The sequence below is a fragment of the Hippoglossus hippoglossus genome, chromosome 1, assembly GCF_009819705.1.
Source record: "Hippoglossus hippoglossus isolate fHipHip1 chromosome 1, fHipHip1.pri, whole genome shotgun sequence".
NCBI lineage: Eukaryota > Metazoa > Chordata > Actinopteri > Pleuronectiformes > Pleuronectidae > Hippoglossus > Hippoglossus hippoglossus.
Genome location: NC_047151.1, coordinates 28094569 through 28116724, shown reverse-complemented (window position 1 = coordinate 28116724; position 22156 = coordinate 28094569). Strand labels below are relative to the sequence as shown.

At 43.7% G+C, this 22156-nt stretch overlaps 1 protein-coding gene across 2 annotated transcripts in view; it reads right to left on the bottom strand.

Moving 5' to 3' along the window:
• Positions 1 to 22156, bottom strand: part of lcor (ligand dependent nuclear receptor corepressor) — a 65417-nt gene that overhangs the window by 5792 nt on the left and 37469 nt on the right. For both annotated transcript variants that reach the window (XM_034583435.1, XM_034583426.1), the window contains exons 2-6: positions 20710 to 20775; positions 16563 to 16642; positions 13072 to 13198; positions 5707 to 6201; positions 3101 to 3191 (exon numbers count right to left, since the gene is read on the bottom strand). In XM_034583435.1, the coding sequence (XP_034439326.1) occupies positions 3101 to 3191; positions 5707 to 6201; positions 13072 to 13198; positions 16563 to 16642; positions 20710 to 20775 (859 nt within the window). The remainder of the gene's footprint in view (positions 1 to 3100; positions 3192 to 5706; positions 6202 to 13071; positions 13199 to 16562; positions 16643 to 20709; positions 20776 to 22156) is intronic.

The following is a 22156-nucleotide window of genomic DNA, read 5'->3' as shown; positions in this document are numbered from 1 at the left end:
CTCCGGGGATGTGCTGTGTTCTGGCGAGCTACAGTGCGGCTGACTGTGCGACGAGGGGGGGGGGTCCTCAGCAGGAGCTTTAAGACAGATTATCACAGTGGGCGGTCTTCGTCTCGTTGAAAACAATACAGGGTTAACGAGAGGCTTCGGAGTCTGCTCTCTAATAGAGCGTTCTGTTACAGTAAGCATACAGTCATCGGGGGGGGGGGCTGCATCAGACTCCGGTAATGGAGGATCTGAGGATTTAGTGCATGCATATATTTGTGGAAATAAAAAGACCAAAGGAATGTACGTAACAGAGGAGGATCCCCAATGAGATGGATTGAACGAGCGTTTCCTTCTCCGCCGCCTGAGATGGTTTGTGAAGCACGGACGTTTTATCCTGGAGCTGATATTTAATTTTTTGAAACTATATACATTTTAAACATATGTGGATTGTACTGTATATTCTTGTTTCATCTAAACCATCAGGGGACATTAGGAGGAATCTATTTGGGTTTGTAGCTCATGGCCAACATATCTTATAAGAGGAAAATTATAATTCACAGGAATGCTTTTTAGTGACAAACCCACAAACTATTTGAATTTTTTTTCTGCCATTTTCCTTCAAACATGGTCAGAAAATAATTATACATCTAAGTCCAGTAGCTGTGTCGGTGCTGGTGGGGGTGGAAACACAGGCTCCGCCCCCTCCTGCAGTAAATAATATATGACCTGATCATTAGAGACGCACACTGAGGCTCAGGCCTTGGGTCCTTTGGGGCATTAGAAAACTCAGTCGGGAGACGGAGGCCTGTCCTGAGGGGCTTAAGGTGCTGTTTCTAATTTAGCCCAGGTTGACACGCATATGGAATGTAATGTCAGGCAATACCTTTTTGTGTTACCCAGTTAAAACTGGATGCAACACGAGTGTTACTCCCTTAAAGACCAAACACACAAGTGTAACATGTGTGCTTCTCCATGAAGACGTGTGCATGTTTTAAAGGACATGAAATACATAATAATTAAACAAATTTAATTTAATGTCTCCAATAAACTTAACCTGCATGTCGGTGGACTTTGGGTGGAAAGTTTTGAAAGTCAGAAAAGGTCTGGCAACATTAACTTGGTTCACTCAACCTTTATGGTTTAAACCTGCAATTAAATATCCGATGTAACAAATATCGACCAAATAGCCATTTTTGTAAAATAAATCATTGCCCAGTTTGACAAAGACAAAGATGAGGATTTCATTGAGAAAGGTTTGGCTGAAAACCAGCTGCAAGTAGCATCAGCATCACTATCATCTGCCATCAGACGCCCCCCTAAAGAGAAGCTCCAGAAATCGTCTTTCAGATGTTTGAACTGGCTCCTGATGGGAAAAAGGTTCATCGCCCCCTGATTTGGATCATTTAAATAACTAAACACATAAATAACAGAGACCTTACTTTGCTGCATTTGGTGAAAACAAACACAATCGTACGTTTTGGGGAGTAAAAGCAGAATTGATGGTTGTGATGAGGCAGCAGGTTGTTCTGTAAACTGTGACAGATTTTGTCCCAAACAAAACGATAAAAGTACCTAAAGTGTATAAAGCTTCGAAGCCTCTGGTTGAATCCCAGGTTGCTTCATGGAACACAGAGCGGTTGGAGGTGTTTTCACTTCTGCATCAAAGAGACACTGCCAACATGGTGGGCGCAGGTTTTCCGTGCCCACGCCCTCCACCTGCCTCGCCGCACTCTGCCGTTTGGAGGCTGCGCGGCTTATCGAACCTTTCCTAATCCATCTCTGACCTACGGATCAAAAGTATTCCTGGAAATGGCAGCTTCGATTAGCGCTGATTGCTTATTCCCTCTTGATGCAGGAGCTGAGTATGATGAGCACTGATTCCAACATGACTTCAAGGCAAAGTACATGTTCATCAATAAATGATCAGGCTGCAACTCGGAGGGTTGTCAATAAAGGTACTGACACCGAGACAAAAAAAGAAAAGCGGTCAAACCTCCGTCATGTGTTTGACATGCACTGCTGCTGAACTCTCACTCTGGGGTGGGCGGGCATTATAAATACCTGTGCACATGCACGGCGTACAACCTTGCCGTGAGACGGATGGCAGCTTACGTATTGATCAGCTAAACGAAACCGACACGTACGAGATAAACTGTGTGAAATGTGGGAGGCGTTGGCAGGACTCACTCGAGGACGATCGGGGGGGGGGGGGGGGTCGAAGTCTGTGCCCCCAAAATGTAGAAAGACAGACTGAGGGCATGTTCCTGTCGAGACCCACAGATCCTCAGTTTCCTGATTCCCTGCAGGTCGACATCCATCCACAGGTTGCTCCTGCAGCCGCTGTGTGACTTCTGAAAGTGTATCTATGTAAACAGCTTATTATTAGACCGAGAGAAGAGGATGTGGAACACGAGTAACGTGGAGACGCAGGAGAGGCGATACTAACGAGGGTCGAACCCCGTTCAACAGAATCACTAATGTTCCTTTAGAGTGTTGAAAGCTTTGTGATGTAGAATGTGAGTATTTTTATATCACTGCCTGTTTGTCGTATTTGTATAATAAACCCACATAAGTTAATAAAACCGTTACGCTGACAGATTCTTACTGTCGTCACCTGCAGATGTTTGAGATGAACTCGTGCAGAAACTACAGATCTGGGAGGAATGAAGCTGCATCACTGACAAATATTAATAACTGCAACTGCACTATATGAACTAATACAAATGGCTGCAGCTCAGGATGTTTAAAAAAGATCTAAATCTCTGCATTATTTCTTGAGATATTCACAAAAGTGTCGATATGTTTATTCTCTCATCTGTTTGTCGCCCAGAGAATTATCCACATGAACATTAAAAGCATATTCACCAGACAACATTAATTACTACGGATGAGAAACAGTTTCTGTGACAGTCGTCTTTTCACCAGTGTTTGTTTACCAATGAGAAGCCCGACAGTGGTTTGGCATCTGGATCCTGAGTTATGACATCATCACCTCGCAGTGTTAAACTCATGATTTGCTCTCTGGGCGCTTTAACCTCTGCCATGTTGTTTTAGGCACATGACAGCGCCGCCCGGCGAACAGTTGCCGGTTTGACTAATCCTGTTGTCTTACCCTTTGACCCCAGACGCAGGCGGGAAGCCGGACGAGGTTTTGTGGCCGTCTGCGCCGTTGTTCTTCTTGGTGGAGAGGTCCAGGACGCCGTCTGAGAATAAAATCACACAGAGACAAAAGTAAAAAAAGGTTTTAACAACTGTGGGTTCAAACATTACTCAAAGGATCAGTTGTGGATTTGGAGAAAAGGACAAGAAGAGATGCAGAAAGTCACAAATAATTCTGATGATGAATTTGTGTTTTGTTCACTCACTGGAGGAGAAGAGTTAACATTGTATTTCAGAGGAAGGAGGGAGGTTTTGGGGATTTTTAGGATAACAAGAGTTAACAAGAACATTTAATTTATTAATTCCTACATATATTTATTTCTTATTATATTTATTCCAATTGCTGTCCAGTAAACGTTACGCAAAAATACACACAAAAACGCCTCTTTTGGCATCATTTTTCTTTTTCAAATCAAATTAGGCTAAAGCTGTAAATTTTTTCGTTATATGAAGTTCTACAAAGTATTTAAAAACAAATGTAAATGATTAGGATGAAAGAAATATAAAACACCAAGAGGCCATGTGCAAAATTTTTGTCTAATCGTAAACTTCAGCGCTGCCACCGCAAATACACAATCTGAGTTTCAGCACCATGTTCAGTGTCCAACTCGACAAAAGGTAAAAATGTTTTGGGATCACAAGTCAAGATTTGTTCAACTTGAGGAGCAGTGACTGTGTTACCGTGGCAACCGCATCATATTCAGCTCCTCGTGTTGACACCGACGATTTACGTGAAGCTTGTGTGACGAATAAAGTGCAAGAAAACATTTATTTCCCCTCCACAGTGAAGCTGTACGTGGTGGCCAGAAGTAAAGAAGGTATACGTTTTATAGCTAAAACATCACATCTTTAAAACTGAGAACACACAGAAAGGAAAACGTATAAATACAAATTCACAACCGGACGATCTGTCTGTCGGTGTTTTGCTGGTGTAATCCCTAAAGTGCATCTGACCTTCTGACCCCTCTAACCCACGGGCCCGGGACTCGCTAATCTTCTGAGGCTTTTTGTGGTTTAATCGGACAAAACAGAAAAACATTAGGTGATATTAAAATAACACACACACACACACACTGACAATACACACGAGGAATCCAGAACCATGTGTGTACGAAGACTTTTGGCTCTGAAACAAATCAAATGACACGCTCGTCACAAAATGTCCAGTGACAACGAACGTGATCATCAAACACTAACGAGGTCCTTCCCGTCCCTGAGCGGATAAACACGTTAATTAGCCTCCACGTCTGCATTAGCGTGCTTGTTTTCACGTAACACGCTGGTGGCAGTAATGAGAGCGGCCTGTTGAAAAGGTCTGAATCATGATCATGAACTCTGACTCTGGATTAAGTCATATTACTGAGCTCACGAGAATATGTGTTAAAGGACTTGAGTCAAGTTGTCAGACTCTTAGAAAAGACCCAGATTAACAGTGTGAGTCTTTTATTGGTGGAAAGCAGAATGTGTAGTGGACATTTCGCAGCTGCCTGAAGTTCTTTAGAAACCCCGGTGAGGAGAGTCCTGAAACTTAAACACTGTTAAAAGCTAAAAGAAGCTAAAAAGTTAAAAAAAACCTGCTCAGGTCTGCGAGTTCATCCCTGCCACGCTTTCAAATTTAATGTAATCATTGGATTCCTTGATTTAAACGAAACGTTGATTTGTGCAGCATTAAAAAACGTCATATTTCCTGAAATGACATGGACGGTATAATTTAAAGGAGTGCGTGTATATGATCCAGCTTTAAGGATAATCTGAGCCAGAATTCATCTAAAAGGTGTTTTCTGTGCATGTGTGTGTGTGAGAGAGAGAGAGAGAGAGAGAGATAACGTGTGAGCAAGCAGTGGATATAAATGCCTAAATCTTTTTTGTCAAAATTAAGGAGGCTTACTGTAAGCAGATTCCAAAAAGCTGGTATTAAATTGGGTGACCGGTCACACGGCGGCTGAGGGTTGAAGCTGCGAGCTGCCGCCTCCACCCTGCAGTCTGCTCGGTGATGGAAACAGCGACCTCCTGCTGATTTAGTTTGATTAAACGGAGACTGAGAGCCTGGGCTGCATTTCAGAGCCGGGTATCACGCTGCCAGGGCTCAATCCAAAAGATGACGGCTACTCAGTGATCTGCTCGTGCATCTGTACGTGTTGAATCAGAGTCTCTACGTGCAGGAAATTAATCTGTTCTGCAATCACCAGTGTGTCACTAATGTGAAGGTGAGGAGAAGTTCTCAAAGAAAAAAAGTGGGACTCGCTGAGTTTTGCCATCTGATGTGCAAATTATTGCAAGAAGGAAAACAAACATCAGACTATAGTGGTGAAATGTGGTGAAATGCTAAAGCCCGCCTCTTACTTGTTTTGTGTATATCTGCGTTAACTGCAATGTGGGGACCGTGGTCACACAGTCCCATTGCGAGGTCTGTCCTGTCTTTAGCCAAAAAAGATGGTGCGATGAGGTTACTGGTTTATTTCCAGGTTTAAAATAAAAGCTGGGTTCGAGGTGGTCATGTATAAAATGGGACTAAACCAATGTTCTCACAAGTGATAAAAACCCGTGTGTTGCCCTCACCCTGCTGGCTGGGCTCGGAGTCGACCTGGTTCTTCTTCACGGTGAGGTCCAGCGGGCCGTCCTGGTCGGCCATGAGAAGCTTGCTGAGGACGGGATTCTGTGCAGAGGCAGCAGCCGTACCTCCTCCTCCTCCTCCGCCGTTACTGGCTCCCGTGCCGTTGCTGCTCTGGGTGCAGGTAGCTGCTGAGGCGGCAGCAGCGGCGGCGGCGGCGCTAGCGGAGGCGGGGCTGAGGCCTGGCCCTGGGGTCGGAGATGGGGAGGAGGAGGCAGGCGATGGAGGGGAGCTCGGTGCCGGCAGGGGCCCGGGCGGGGAGCAGGAGCCCAGGGCCAGAGACGCCGCTATCGGTAGGCTTTGGTCCTTCATGGTGCCGTTGGGCAGGGGCAGGTCGTCCTGAGTAGTTTTTGAGGTATATTCGGCAGCGAACTGGCGGATCATTCGCTGCATGATCTCACGAGCCACTAGAGGAATGTGCGGGTCTGAGAAACTTGGGAGGTCTGGAGAGAAACAAACACAGAAGAGCAAACACGTCAGAATCCTCCAGGAATTTGTTCGGCCATCGCCACGTTCAACAGCTCGTTTATCCACTTTCATCCTGAAAATGTAATCCTGATGCTTTGCTGAAATAATCCAAAAATCACAGAGAAGCTGGACTTAATCCGGCCTATTGACTGTGATGAGAGCATCATGATATCAGTGTGTACAACACAGAGCTGATCGTCATTCTTCGAGAACAGATCCCACAGATTTACCTTGAAATCTAAAGATGTTACTCTTGTTTTCACTTTTCAAACTGAAACGTTGTTGTTAGTATCTGGCAGAAAACACCGATGACAAAACTTCCCATTATCCCCGCTGCCACGTAACAAACCCACATCAAGCACCGGTCATGGATCTGTCGGGTTAATGCACGTTGAGCAAAACAGTGACAATGACGACACTCATTTGTTATTAATGCATTAATCTGGCATTGTCCCAGATAAGTCAACAGTACTTATCTCCTCACAACCAGCAGCTTTATTATTTGGACTCTTTCATGTTCGCCACCGAGTCGAACCCTAAATCCTGCAAACAATACATTATCCCCAAAATATAATCCTGAAGATGTGATGAAATAATCCAGGAACCCACACACAATGTATGTACGGTATAGTGAGCCCAGTCTGCTGAGGGGGGGTTAAAGCACAATAGAATCACATAGCTCGCTCCTAAATGCTGCTATTTTCCAGCCGTGCCGCTCACATCTGTTTTCCCAGCATGCTTCCTGTTTTTTAACTCTGCACCTATGGGCTTGATCGCTGTTTCGTCACAGTTTGTGCTAAAGGAGCGACGAGGGCTGCACCAGGACCGGGAAACCGTACTTCACTTGTTCACTTGTTCGCTTGGTCGCTCTGGGGCAACAGCAGCCCGACGCTTTTTTCCGAGAGCGAGACTCAAACTGACGTGTGGACGAGAACCTCAGGTTTTAATATAGTTTTTTATTTACTATTTTCCATCCTATTTGTTTATTCCACTAGTTTATCCCTAAACTGGAACTTTAGTTTTATTATGTCTAATGTGTTGTGACCAGTGAAAAACTTTATGATGAAAATAACAGTTTAAAACAATGAGCGTTAAGTTGCAAGTCACAAATCAACGGGCCTGAACTCTGAGATATTGATCAGCGAAGAACTCTGATCAAACTTCACTTTCTTTTACATCCCAAGATTTTCAACATTTTCAATAATTTCTCGGAGAATAATTTTAGATCTTGAATGAAAATAATCTGAAATGTTTAGAGGACTGATTGGACTGTCGGGCCTCGGAGGAAACATGTTCTCTACTTAGTGCTGTGAGTTTACATTTCTGAGGCACGGAGATAATAATTAATATCACAGCAAAATTACAGACTGTTTCACATATTATTGTCTCGTGTAACCATGAACACTGGAGTCGACACGTAGGAATAAAAACCTGGAGTCAAACACAGCAGACAAAAAACAAAGCTGTTCATACCAAAGCCTCTTTGTTGTGTGAGGTGTTTTAAAGACAACAGCGATTAGCTCGTCTGAAACGGGCGGAGAAAAAGAATAATTAAACCATGAGCTGCTTTAATCAATATTCAATAACAACATGACACTTGTTTTAAGAGTGTTTGGGCTCGTGTCACATCTCCACTGAATAATAAGCGTTTGTAGATTTTGGAGGAGAAGTCAGCGACGGTGATGTTGTGATTAAAGAATTAATCTTCTGAAGAACAACATCTATTTTAAAAACAGACAAACTACCAAAGCAGTTTTATTCCTCCTGTACTTGTCGTCCTTTTAAAACTTCCACCCAGAAGGTTATGATTTCACCTGCATGTTTGTGTTTGTAAGAATTAATCCTCGGTTAATGCGGTTTGATTTCTGTGCCCGCTGGTCCACATGCCACGAGCCTGTAATCCCTGCTCCTGACATGATCTTGTTAACATGGACATAACAAATCCTGAACCGTAAACTGAAGCATCTGTATCAAGTTCAACCAATAAATAGATTTCTCAAGTCGTGTAAATAACCTGCGTGGCCTTTTGAAAATGCATAAATGTGCTGCCTATATGTGTAAGTTTGTTTTGACAGGTACGTGCCGCCGCGTCTCTCCTGAGGAAACGGCCATTGTGCAACACGACTCGTGCAAACGCACACCAGAGGTCAGGCAGCGGCGGTTTTTTTTGTAAAAACATTTCCTTGAGTCGTTCAGGAATTCGAGCGTCCACCCTGAGAGAGGAAGCTTCCAGCAGCAGACGGTTGACAGGAACAACGTGTTGGTGTTAGTACGTAGATAACATCGTACTTTACTACGCTGGGTCGAATGGACGGGGACATAACATCATGTCACATTGCATCCTGGGTATTTTTAGCTGCTACTCCACCGTAGCCGAAGGATAAAGACGACACAGTATTGAATGCATTTTTCTGACTGAGAAATTATCCAGTGAATAATCACATGACGAGATTTAAATAGAGGAGAAACTCCAGTTAATGACATTGGACAAAGTTTCAAATGGAAAGAATTAAACAATGAAGATCCTCGTGTTTATTTTAAATGGTGAATTTAAAAGAAGACAACAATTAGGAATGTGATGTAGAATTATAAAGTATCTCTGTCAGTGTGATGAAAAAGATTATTAGATTTATGACTGTACCTGGAATTGCAAATCTTTATATTATAGGGATGTAACTATTATCTTTAATATCAATTAATCTGGAGTTACAAAATGTTGAACTTGCTACTAAACTATTTAACTTGCTTCTTTTCCCTCAGATACATTTTAGAAATTTGAAATAATCACGTTGCTAAATAGAAAAAAAAGATGAAACAAAACAAGTGTTTGAAATTGAAAAGATGAAACAAGCAACTTTTCTGGATGATTTACTTAAACATCCATGATTCCTTATTTTGACTTTTAATCGGCTTACAGCTGATTTCACAGCATACTTTATTTTATATATTATTATTTGATTGTTAGAAAGCTGCACAATTAATATATTGATTACTTATTACTTCCTCCATCAAGGCTCAACAGTCCCTTTACAAAACCCCATGTAAATCCACTAGATGCCGATTTTTGCACCAAATCGCAAAAAGTATCAGTCTTCTAATTATGTCTGTTTATTTTCATAAAGATCCATTAATAATTCTCTGAGAAGTCAACAAAGAAAATAGCCTGGCTCCGTGACGGTTTCCTTCCTGACCCACATCACATCCTGTCACAACGTCTTGTGGAAATCGCTCCGGTAGTTTCCGTGTGTAATCCTGCAAACTATCTAACAAACTAACAGATGAAAACATAAAGACGTAATAAGACTTATTCTAAAATAACCTGAAGCAGGAGGTTCACAATCTTTCTCATGTTAACCAGTTATATAAATATATCATTATACCTTCTGCATAACGATTAAAAAATGACCACGAGGGCAGAACATTGTTTCAGAGCAGTGACGTCGCATGACAACACATTCCTGAGCTGTACTCTGCCTCTGAGTGTGTGTGTGTGTGTGTGTGTGTGTGTGTGTGTGTGTGTGTGTGTGTGTGTGTGTGTGTGTGTGTGTGTGTGTGTGTGTGTGTGTGTGTGTGTGTGTGTGTGTGTGTGTGTGTGCGTCCCATCATGGCGAGGCCTGTGTGACTGGTTAAGTCTATATATAGCAGCTCCTCGGGCAGCTCTGCCTGTGCGAGTACAGCCACATTGATTAGGACTGGGCATTGATTGGACAGACATCTGTTTCCTCCCTCACTCCTGGAAAAACACAACACACACCGCCGCCGCCCGGCCTCAGCGCCGCACCGCCGCTACATAACCACCGCGACACAGAACACGGTACAATCAGAAAAGGAAAATGTTAAATCAGCAAACATTCAGGGACTTTGAATTTGTTTGAGTCCTGCAACAAAGCTGGGTGGGAATGTAAATACAAGAATATACAGAATCAACATTAACACATCTAAAGTGAAGGATTTCTTTTAAATGGAAATTCAGGACATTTCTCTTTAGAGGAGGAGGAGGAGGATATTCCCCTTGCTCCCAAAAACAACCACATCCAATGAGTTAGAGCATTTCAGAACAAATATGATAAGAGCAGCAAACCAGCAAACTCCTGGACCTGCAGAGAAACTTCTGCTGGAAAATCCCGATTCGCTTCTTTATCAAACGTCCAAAACACAAGTGGAAACAAACTCAGTTACGAGTTGTGTAGAAATGACCATGTCCATATTTCCAGTTTGACAACCAGTTAAAAACTGAGCAACTGTCACATCCCTGATGGGCTGACCTCCGACACCTACCTCCTCAAAATGATTAGTGACAAAACACTGATTCCAGAAAACAACGACCTGCTGCCGGTCTCTTGATCAAAGCTCTAGAACATCTAATCTTTACGTCTCCATAAAGAACTGGGATCAAAACAGATCTTTCATAATTATTGCATCACGTATTAATTATACCGTGACCTCTCTCCTTTCGGTTTCTATCTCAAATGTTCATAAATCAAAAGTTACAAGAACAAAGCGAGACTGAAGGATCTTTTGAGTCTGGATATTCTCGTGTGTACATTTCAAACATAAACAAAACACAGGAAGCAGATTGTGTCTTAAAAAGATTGAGAAATTATTTCTGACAAGATGAAACATTGCTAGTGTGGACGGAGGAAAGCGAGAGCTCGTCACTGGAGAATTCAGCTGTCGACTGCAGTCTCGTATTTGTAACATGATGGAAAACAGAATCCATCTTTGTTATGAAATAATATTTTCTGTATTGTGACACTGACATAGATTTTGGCATCAAACTCACGTTTTCTAAATTAAAAAAAATCTGATCCTGAAGCAACCTGAGCATGTTTTGTAATGTGCATTTGTCAGCTTTGATTATAGTTTGAGCTATAAAACATTTTTTTACGATTATGTTCACATATATTCTGCTTCAGTGAGAAGAAAGAAGTTAAGAGTTTTGAAATGCTAAACATTTCCTGTAGGTTCAGAAACTCCTGTTTAATACTTAACGGTACGTAAACCTTTGTGCTGTGACTCATTTCATACGAAGTTTTTCAGAGGAGAAGTGAAACTCGTAAACTCTCCATGGTGCATTTCTCTCTTTGCCTCTGCGCCTACACATTTTGGACAGTTTTCATTCCCCTTTCACTGCCTCTGCCCTCAGGCTCAGGGTTATTAAACTGAATCTTCAAAGAGGCACGGAAATAATTTACTGTGGCATGAGTGCAAGCACCTTCGGTTCGTGCAGCTCGAGCTGGAGCACAAAAAAAATCCATCAAGTATTGAAAAATACCAATGAAAAGATCTTGAGTTTTTTTTTTTTATTATATGCAGTGAAAAGCATATGCAAAACTCTTCCACTCTTAAATAAAACAATGTCATGGTTTATGGAAATGTCTCCTCAATGGCCTGAAGGGTAAGCAGCCCCCACACTGCTCAGGGTTACCCAACATTTGCATCAACCGTGCTGCAGTTTTATATTTGGCTCTCAACATTTAGGCAGCAATCCTCCTGTGACCAATTATGTTAAAGTCCTACAGTGAACCGGACACATCCGCTGGTTTGATATTTAGTCCTTCGTCCGCCTGCATGGACCGAAACACCTCATCGGGTTCTGATTAATCCCTGAAAACACTCTGACCAGCTCTGATTTGCACTTTTGTGACCGATCTTTGTCAGTATTAACTGTATTCATGTATTTGTCATGTATCTCCGCTCTCTGGGCAGTTTGTGTGAGTTGTCAAGAAATGTGACAAATCGCACACATGATCATTTTCATCCTATTATTAAAGTTTTCAACTTCCCGAAATTCACCCCTGGTATCTCATGTCTGTAAAATAACCTTCTACAGGGTTTCCCACATGGCCTCTCGCATCAATCATGGCTCTGTTAGTACAGTTTGAAAAGTGGGTCGGCCTCTTTGGCCCAGATTTAAACCAGTTTAAGGTCTACCTACAGGGCAGAAACGCCTTTGTTCCAAATGTAAAACTTTGATAGAGTTCCATGTGGCGTCCCTCAGGGATCGATCCACGGTCCCCTTTTTTTATCCATTTACAAACTGTACAAATTCTCATATTATGCAGACGACACTCGACTCTACACGTCAGTCTCTCACAGAGACGTGTGTCCTTCCTAATTCAGGGTTCAGATATCCTCAGTCTGCTTTCTACATAGTTTTCACAGCCCAACGAGTATAAAACTTAAATACTCCCAAAGTCCACAGGTTTAACTACCTGAAAAAGTTTACAGCTCATGTTTTTGCGATCATTAAACCGATGCTACTTCTTTCTTCTCCGCAGCCCAAGAGAAAACTACTGTAGATATTCCAAAGTACAGCAGAGTCTTCTGCAGGTGACAAACACTGACACAAAGAAAAGATAATTCGCAGACGAGAACATATTTAGATTTTGTGAAGCAACGAGAACATTTGACATCAGCACTGTTTCGTTTTTATTGATATTATAATGTTTATATATCGAGTTCTGCAACTGAAAGCAATAAAACAGATTTCTGCTGCGGCCGATTCTAAAATACGCGATGACTCCTCCGGGTCTTAAAAGATCTCGTTTCAACAGTTGGTACAGAAAATAATTAAATGCAGGTAATGTCTGAAATATAAAATATATAATATACTCTGGTGTTATATTTCCTTATAGGTTTCTGATTTCTCATGAGGATTAACCAAATTCTCTGACTTAACCTGTTTGAAATACACCTCTGGAAATACCAAGATATTCTAGTTATTCATGACCAGAGGGAATGTGATAATGAGTAAAGAAATTACTGATGAGAGAGAGTGTGTGTGTGTGTGTGTGTGTGTGTGTGTGTGTGTGTGTGTGTGTGTGTGTGTGTGTGCGTCGTACCTTTTCTGTGGAACACAGCATTGAGGAAGTCTTGGGCCTGTCTCTCCAGCCGGCTGATCCGAGACTGCTCCCGCTTGAAGTCTTCAGACAGCGACTGGCTGCCTCCGCCGTCCTCTGCAGCGTGGTCCTACACAGACAAACACACACAGGAGACAATTAGTGAGTCGGTTCCGTCCAAAACATAAATACCCTGACACACCATCACATCACAGGTTCGCTGCACCTCGTCCGACTGTGGATATCTAAAGGTACGAGCAGACTTCTCATGTTCTTTAGCCTGAAAATGGCTGATTGTGATCGAAGTCTGTGGATGCACACGGTGGATATTCCATAGTGGCTGGTATCCAAAGGGTTAAGGTGTCAACCACATATGTCTCCAGCAGCAGGTCCCCGGTTCCAATTCCAGCCGGTTAAACCATTAATTGAAAGACATTCCCCTTCTCTCTCTCTCTCTCTCTCTCTCTCTCTCTCCTAATTTTTCACTTTCACTTTTTACCATCTAAAAAAGGCACAACAGATTTTTAAAACGATAGTTCATCATCGTGAGGCTGAAACTCATAATCCTCCCAGGAGGTTATGTTTTCATTGCTGTTCGTCAGCTAGATTACGCAAAACCTACCGACCCTAATTTTACTGAAACGTGGTGGAAGGGGGTTTGAGTTTTGAATCGATTAAGGGGGCGGATCCAGGATTTTCATTTTCGTTAACATTGTGACGTGTCCGTGTCCTTCTAGTTTTTATTATTATCCCTGCTAATTACATATTTTCAATTACTCAATTCATTGTTTAGTCTGTTAATGTCTCATTTGTCCAACTCATAAATATATTGTACACATTATAATCATATACAATGAGTAGTGTTAGTGTGGTGTTCCTAACAAAGTGCCCAGTTGAGCCTCTGCTTCCTCCCGTCACCACTAATCTATTGACTTTTACTATTGTTTGCACGAGTTGTTAACAGAATATTTCACATTCCTGTCTCCATGTCACAGAGCAGAGTCAGAGCATGACGTCATTACGTCCACTCGGTCCGACGCTCGCTCCGGAATCTAAAACCTCTGAACGCACAGCGACGCCGCCTCGTATCTTATTTGTTCTCTTGCGAGTTTTGCAAAAGGTGTCGTCAAGCAGTTGGTAACAGTCGTATGTCGAAGTCGACCGCGGTTATCAAACAGCGCCAAGCCGCCCGATGACCAATAAAAAGCCACGACAGGGAGACGTGGCCTGGCGGGGACAGCTCACTGGTTGGAGGCGGGCCTTTGGCAAGCTCACAGCCAATCGGATGGCTTCGCCCGGGGCCTTGAGCCGGGCGAGACGCAGGGATTATTATGAAAGGGAGCACGGCTCAGTCGGAATGTGAATCCAGCGTCTTGTTGGAGGAGGGATTAACACCCACAGTTCGTATTGTGGTTATAATGAGTGTGTTGTTATTGTCTTTACAACACTAAACAGGGACTGTGTGTGTGTGTGTGTGTGTGTGTGTGTGTGTGTGTGTGTGTGTGTGTGTGTGTGTGTGTGTGTGTCAGAGACAAAGGAACAAACAGATGTTGGAGGAGTGTGTGTTTTTAAGGCCGGTCCTCCCTCTCTGTATTTTAACCCCCCCCTCACTTTCTCTCTCCCTCTCGTTCTGCTCCCGGCTTCAGATCAATGAATCGATGGTTCCCGCCTCCTGAAGCTCCGCTGGCATTTCACAAACAAGCGAGCGGCAGAAAGCCCCGGAGCCCTGACAGATTAATAAAAGATGAAAACTGTATTGAGCGAGAAGAGGAATATAATGAAGCCGGCTGCAAAATGTTCGTCTTATTGGTGTCATGATTTGCACACTATGAGGCTAACGCGATTATTGACCAATCAGACAGTGCCGCTGCAGAGATCTCTCTTTAATCCCTGCTAGACTTTGTTTAATTGATTCTTCTCTGGTTTATTTAGATGTGTTTTTTTTCCCCGTAATTACTGTATTTCACAAAGGAACTTTTGTGATGCTGTGTGGATCTTCAGCTGCAGCGCTGGCAGCAGGATTCTATTAACACCCGCACGGAGAGCGACAGACTGAAGAGGACGACAGAGCGACAGATGGGGTTGATGGAGTGCGGCGGCGGCGGCGGCGGCGGCGGCGGCAGAAGAGCCGGGATGTTTTTTAGGAGACAGATGGCCAACCCTGGAGGTCAAACCGGGGTCAAGTCGAAAAACAAGCGACCCTCGACGGTAGAGGGAAGGACACCCCCCCCCCCCTCCTACTTCCTTCCCTTCTTCGTTTCGCCTCCTCAATCCCTTGTTCCATCACTCTCCAAAAATAAAGAACAATAAGATGAAAATAAAAACATCGGAGACCCGATATTTAGATTAGAAGAAGAGAACTCATTCTGCTGCTGTCGTCAGGAGCTCCGAGTGTCTTTCAATTAAACAGTTGCACAAGTTTTGAAGAAAGAATTCCTGCAAAAATAAAATGTGCACGTTTCCGTCCGTCACATTAAACTCATCACGGAGCACTTGATGAGATCGATGTGTTAATTAATAGAGAGACTTCACTGCCTCCTGTGTTTTAATGAATGAGTCTGTCTCTGTGGTTTTATAACAGCCAGTGTGGGGACGGAGACGCCCCCCCCCCACAAGGAGTCAAACAGGGGCCATTGCCTTTTGTTCTTTTTAAGCAGAGTGGAGGGGGGGGTGTAACGGCAAGTGGCTGCCTCACGTGAATGTTTGGAGTCTGCAGCAGAGCGAGCAGACACAGGTACCGACCACGAACATGTGTGTGTGTGTGTGTGCGCGCACGTACACGTTAAGAAGGAACTAGTTATTATTCTGCTCTGATCACTTTTTTTTATCTGAGAAACACTGAGAGGAGGCATCGCCGGCCTCTCTGCTGCGGTGGGAGTCGCACTAATTTACACCCCTGTCTCCGTCCTCCCACACACACACACACACACACACACACACACACAGACACACACACACACACAGAGACAACCACACACACACACACAGTTATGTAGTATTCCTTTCTCAAGCTAAATTGGGGTCAAGACCATGCTGGTTGGAAAAAACACAAATAACAAGTGTGAGGGAGGAAGAGGAGGCAAAGACAAAGATGAGGAGTTTTTAAACACGTAGCTCAAAATGGCGGCAGATAAAAAACACAAAATGTGTGGTGTGATAAAAACACACATTTATATTTTATAGTTTTTTGCTCTTTTTTAAATATTCAACGTTACGATAAAATGTTTTTCAATCTGTCAGGTGTACGATGGCAGCGAAAGCTTTGAATATATGTTGCACGTCTATTATAGATATTGATAATTAATTCATTATCAGCCTTGGATATAAAATGTTGCACAGTTAATACTAAATGATTAATTAAGTTGTGTAAGGCTAAAACCATTTGTTGGTTTGTAAGTCCGACATTTTGTTTGAAGGAGTCGTTTGACATTTTGGGACATTTGTGTGAATTTGTCCACGTCCTCCTCATGGATCCTTCAGTTTCTGTCTCCTACCTTGATTTTCTCACGTCTTAAGCAGCAGAAGAGACAGTTTTCGTCGAAGGACCAGTCAGACACTTCCTCCGGCTCGCAGTCTGCAGAGAGGGGGGGGGGGGGGGGGGGGGGACAGGAAGCAGAGGGTTAAATGAATCCAGACAAACTCCAGCTCCCATGATGCTCAGTGTCTCCCAACACCACGCACTTTGCAGCAGTTAGCGGACTCAAAAGACATCAGCAAACTTCTTAAAATCCAAACTGCACAAAGTTCGTCTCTACAGAAAAAACCTTATCTCCAGTTACTTTACCTGAAGTACATTATTCAAGGCTTCAAGACTTTTCCATCGTGCAAAACCCTTTTTATTGGATTTCAAGCTTTTAAAGCCTTTTTTTTTATGGTTTCACAATATGGCGAAATTATACAGACGTATATTTATCCCACAGTAATGCAGGTGTTAGTCAGCAGACAAAGGGTTCTGTCGTGTCTTATTATCTATCCAGACTAATATATATATCTGGCTCTCATTCAAAATACCTTTCCACCTATTTTTGCCTTTTTTGTAAAATAAGAAATTGAAATGTTTCTTTCGTGCTGAAACAAGATGAACATTTAAACCACGAGAGGCAAAGACAAGACGAGCTGCAGTTAAGTTTCTTTTCAGGGAGCGAAGACAAGAAACACAAGTTTGAGCCTCTGAGAACAATGACGTCTTCTTCATGATCGCAAATCACAACGCTTGTGTGTGTGTGTGTGTGTGTGTGTGTGTGTGTGTGTGTGTGTGTGTGTGTGTGTGTGTGTGTGTGTGTGTGTGTGTGTGTGCGTGGACAGTCTCTCTCTCGCTGTAATGGAAAGGTCAAAGGTGAACTGTGCTTGAACCCTGTGGTTGCGCCACATACAGTTTCCCTGGGAAGGCGCCAATTAGCTCCAGTCCCACTGCTAACGTGACCCCCCACCCCTCCCAGTACTCAGGTCTGTGTGTGTGTGTGTGTGTGTGTGTGTGTGTGTGTGTGTGTGTGTGTGTGTGTGTGTGTTTACATGAATCTTTAACTCTGTGTGTTTGTGCTCAGTCGGTGCGTCGACAGTCTCTTAATTAACCAGCTCAGTGTTTCTGCTGCATCCTGGTTTTATAAACATCATGTTAATGAGAATCATTTTCTGTATTTAATATTTACAGAAACCTGTTTAACACACACACTGTTTTTTTTTCTGCTGCACTGATTTATGTGTGTGTGTGTGGTTTACTGGATTTGTGGGGTCTGACGCCACATGTTGAAATGGCTGCTTGTAGGTTAAGGGGGTCGGTTCGGGAATAATAATAAAGTGTATTTATATAGAACAAGATACAAAGAGCTTTACAGGAACCAAACGAAACAAGAGAAATAAAAAGAAGAATGGACTCAACATATGTCAAAATATTCATAAAAGCTTTTCAGACAGAACTAGAATTTCGGCCCTGCAGTTGTACCGAACCCGGAACCGGACCTGAGAGGGATTCTGGTTCTCTCTATCCGAGCCGGACCTGAGAGGGATTCTGGTTCTCTCTATCCGAGCCGGACCCGAGAGGGATTCTGGTTCTCTCTAACCGAGCCGGACCTGAGAGGGATTCTGGTTCTCTCTCTATCCGAGCCGGACCTGAGAGGGATTCTGGTTCTCTCTAACCGAGCCGGACCCGAGAGGGATTCTGGTTCTCTCTCTATCCGAGCCGGACCCGAGAGGGATTCTGGTTCTCTCTATCCGAGCCGGACCTGAGAGGGATTCTGGTTCTCTCTATCCGAACCCGGACCTGAGAGGGATTCTGGTTCTCTCTATCCGAGCCGGACCCGAGAGGGATTCTGGTTCTCTCTATCCGAACCCGGACCTGAGAGGGATTCTGGTTCTCTCTAACCGAACCCGAACCTGAGAGGGATTCTGGTTCTCTCTCTATCCGAGCCGGACCCGAGAGGGATTCTGGTTCTCTCTAACCGAACCGAACCTGAGAGGGATTCTGGTTCTCTCTCTAACCGAGCCGGACCCGAGAGGGATTCTGGTTCTCTCTCTAACCGAGCCGGACCCGAGAGGGATTCTGGTTCTCTCTAACCGAGCCGGACCCGAGAGGGATTCTGGTTCTCTCTAACCGAACCGAACCCGAGAGGGATTCTGGTTCTCTCTCTAACCGAGCCGGACCCGAGAGGGATTCTGGTTCTCTCTAACCGAACCGGACCCGAGAGGGATTCTGGTTCTCTCTCTATCCGAGCCGGACCCGAGAGGGATTCTGGTTCTCTCTCTAACCGAGCCGGACCTGAGAGGGATTCTGGTTCTCTCTAACCGAGCCGGACCTGAGAGCGATGCAGAGACACACATGGTTCGTGATGGTTCTCCACATGCACCTCCAGCACCTTCACCTAGATTGGCTTGAGTTGGACGGAGTTTCCCGAAGGTTTGAGATGTGATCTGAGTCGGTTTTGTCTTTTCAACGGGGACCAGAAAGTCTCTCGTCTCGTGATCCGAGAACAAACAGCAGTTACTAAGTCAATGACGGGTCCCCAAGAATAAAGTAAGACAAGGAGGAGAGTGTGTGTAGTTGAGTGTAAAGAATTAAAAAATCAAACATTTCTGACTGGTTTTGTTTTTTCTAATGTACATCCCAGTCTTGTGACTGAGGCCTGACTGGTGTGTCACAGCAGTGACCTGATATCTACAGACACACAACCCGGTCACGTGGCTACATTCACACTTTACTGCAGCAGCGGGAACAAGCCCCGTCTCTTGAGTGGTGCGCCTCCGGACTTCTGGGAAATATTGGAAATCATTACTCACTGATGTGGAGAGGGATCGGCGCCATTTGAGGGAGAAAATGTACGGAGCATGTTCCACGTTCTTTTATTTTTATTTAAATGTGTGAATATGTCAACGCCACAAAATCTTTCAACCTTAATGCTGCTGCACGTATATGAGATCTGGTGTGTGTGTGTGTGTGTCTGTGTGCACGTAGCATGTACGGCTGCTCCGCTCTGAGACGGCGTGGAAGTGTGATGCACGGGTGAAAATATTGGAAATATTCTAAAAATGCCTTAAGTTGGTGGGGGAGGGGGTCACATGACTCCCGGACGCCATGTTGACCTCCTTTCCCTGAGATGGAGGAGAGAGAGAGAGAGAGAGAGAGAGAGAGAGAGAGAGAGAGAGAGAGAGAGAGAGAGAGTTGTGGGTGTTTAGGTGAGACTGGTCGTCACTGGCTTTGCGCTCATGGCATCTATATTGGATGTGTCCCTCGGAGCTGGGAAACCCTCTGTGAGAGACACGAGTCACATGACCAGCCTCGTGAATCCCAGTCAGCGTTTTATGGTTCGTCCGTGCAGATTGAGGTGGAAAGTGAATTTTAAGAAGCATCTCTGGTATGTTGTCGTTGTCTGTTGCATCAGCTGATGTCGCCCGCCACCTTTGTTGATAAAGACAATACGAGACCAGACAGACTGGTTTCTGTGGGTCATGGTCTGACCACGACCCACAGAAACCAGTCTGTCTGGTTTCTGTGGGTCATGGTCTGATGCAGCAGCAGTCGGTGCATTTGGTCCTTTTCATTCTTCACATCTACTTCAAGCTGGTCCAGACGTTTCTGCTCATTCTCCATTTAGTGACGACGCTAAAGAGTTTGTCCTGAATGAAATATTTCTGTTTAGATGTGTTCATTCTGTGGGCAGGGCGATAAAATACCGTTAACAGATCGACAGATCATAATCTAGATGATAATAATCTAGATTTAGAGCTGAGGTTTTGTTTTATCAGTGTTTCTTTCCACTGGTGTGTTATTATGTTTTTTTGTGAATGTTCAAGTCGCCCAGTTTTCTGGACGATACTTAAAACACGCCGAGCGGTTAGTCTGACACGACCACTAACAAAGTCAGGGGAAGACACGTAACGACACTTATATTAATTATAATTATTAATATACTAACATTATCGTTTCTGATTTCCCTGATTTGTTTCTTTCATTTAGTTTATCTTCACAGAGACCAGTTATTACCACCAGGGGCAGATCCTGTCAGTGGTCTGAAAAAATAACAAATGGAGCCAGAAATAAATCAAATAAAAAAACAAGTCATATCCTAAAAATACAAATAATAAATATAAGTGTGTTAAGCTTGTGTGTGTGTGTGTGTGTGTGTGTGTGTGTGTGTGTGTGTTTACCTTGGAACAGGGTGATATCTTTGACTAGTCCCGGCCCAAACAAGCCGTCCAAGATGCTTTCAAAGCCTGAGAAACAGAGAAGAGACGTGATATTAACGCACGGTGACGTGTCTAACATCAAAACAACATACGTGACAATAAGGAACATACCATAAAAGAAGAGAAACCGTCACACATGACGTGTTGTTTTCAAAATGAAATATTTAGACAGAATTTTAAAGGTTGTTTGAACCATTGTTTTATCTTTTGAAGGGTAAGGAACATAAATGACAATGATTTTCCCCCCCCCCCCCCGTAGGACATATTTTGCTGATGCACAGCCTCCACTGTTCTCACCCAGCGGCAACACACAACAAAGATCGCAGCACAAAGCAGTTTGTCACCGCAAATCACCGGTGAATTCAACACGCAAATAAACACGTTTTAATATTTCGTGAAAACTGACGACAATGAAAATAAACTTTGGTTCAGACAATGGCCCGGAAGCTCGTTTCCAAACAGACACACACACAATGATGTGTGAGCACAAAAATCACACACACACACACACACACACACACACACACACACACACACACACAGAGATAATAGACAAGGCCGGAGCTAATGCAAAGGCTTTTTGGGCTCAGAACAAACAAACAGAAACACACAGAAAAATCGACAAAGACAAGGCTGAGTGAGCAATTATAATGCACACACACACACACACACACACACACAGACACACACACACACACACAGACACACACACACATCTATACAGACAGTATGTGGAACCATTTATTAGTCACTATTCACAAAGGACACTCTCTCTCTCACACACACACACAGACACACACACGGCCTTGTCTTTCTTCCCGGATCTTAAAGCACCGAACGCTTTACCTCTGATACACCAAGCTAATGTCACTCAGTTTTTATTAACTGTAAATACCCTCGTTCGGCTGTTGCTTAGCAACCATATACAGAGAAACATAAATACATATCGCAATTTTCAACCTGAGGCCCCCCCCCGCCGCCGCCCACTGCCACCGCTACACACCCCCCCCCCACCTCATACTCCATTAAATGGAAATGGAGGCAGACAGATAGAAACAGAGACAAAGACAAAGTGTACATGTGTGAATGAGAGAGAGAGAGAGAGAGAGAGAGAGAGAGAGAGAGAGAGAGAGAGAGAGAGAGAGAGAGAGTGTGTGTGTTTTTAGCAGGAATAGAAAGGTTAAGCGCACACACTCACATTTCATTCACACACACACACACACACACACTTCAGGTGAAGCCACTTGTCTCAGCAGAGGGTCAATGTCTCGTGTCAAATACTTTCCATCGCAGGAATAAACCAGAGCCTGTGTGGAAATGTATTTCTCTGTTAAAAAGTCATTACATGTGACCTCCTGACAGCGTCACCTCCGCTGCTGCTGCACCGACGTGCACGAGCATGCACGTT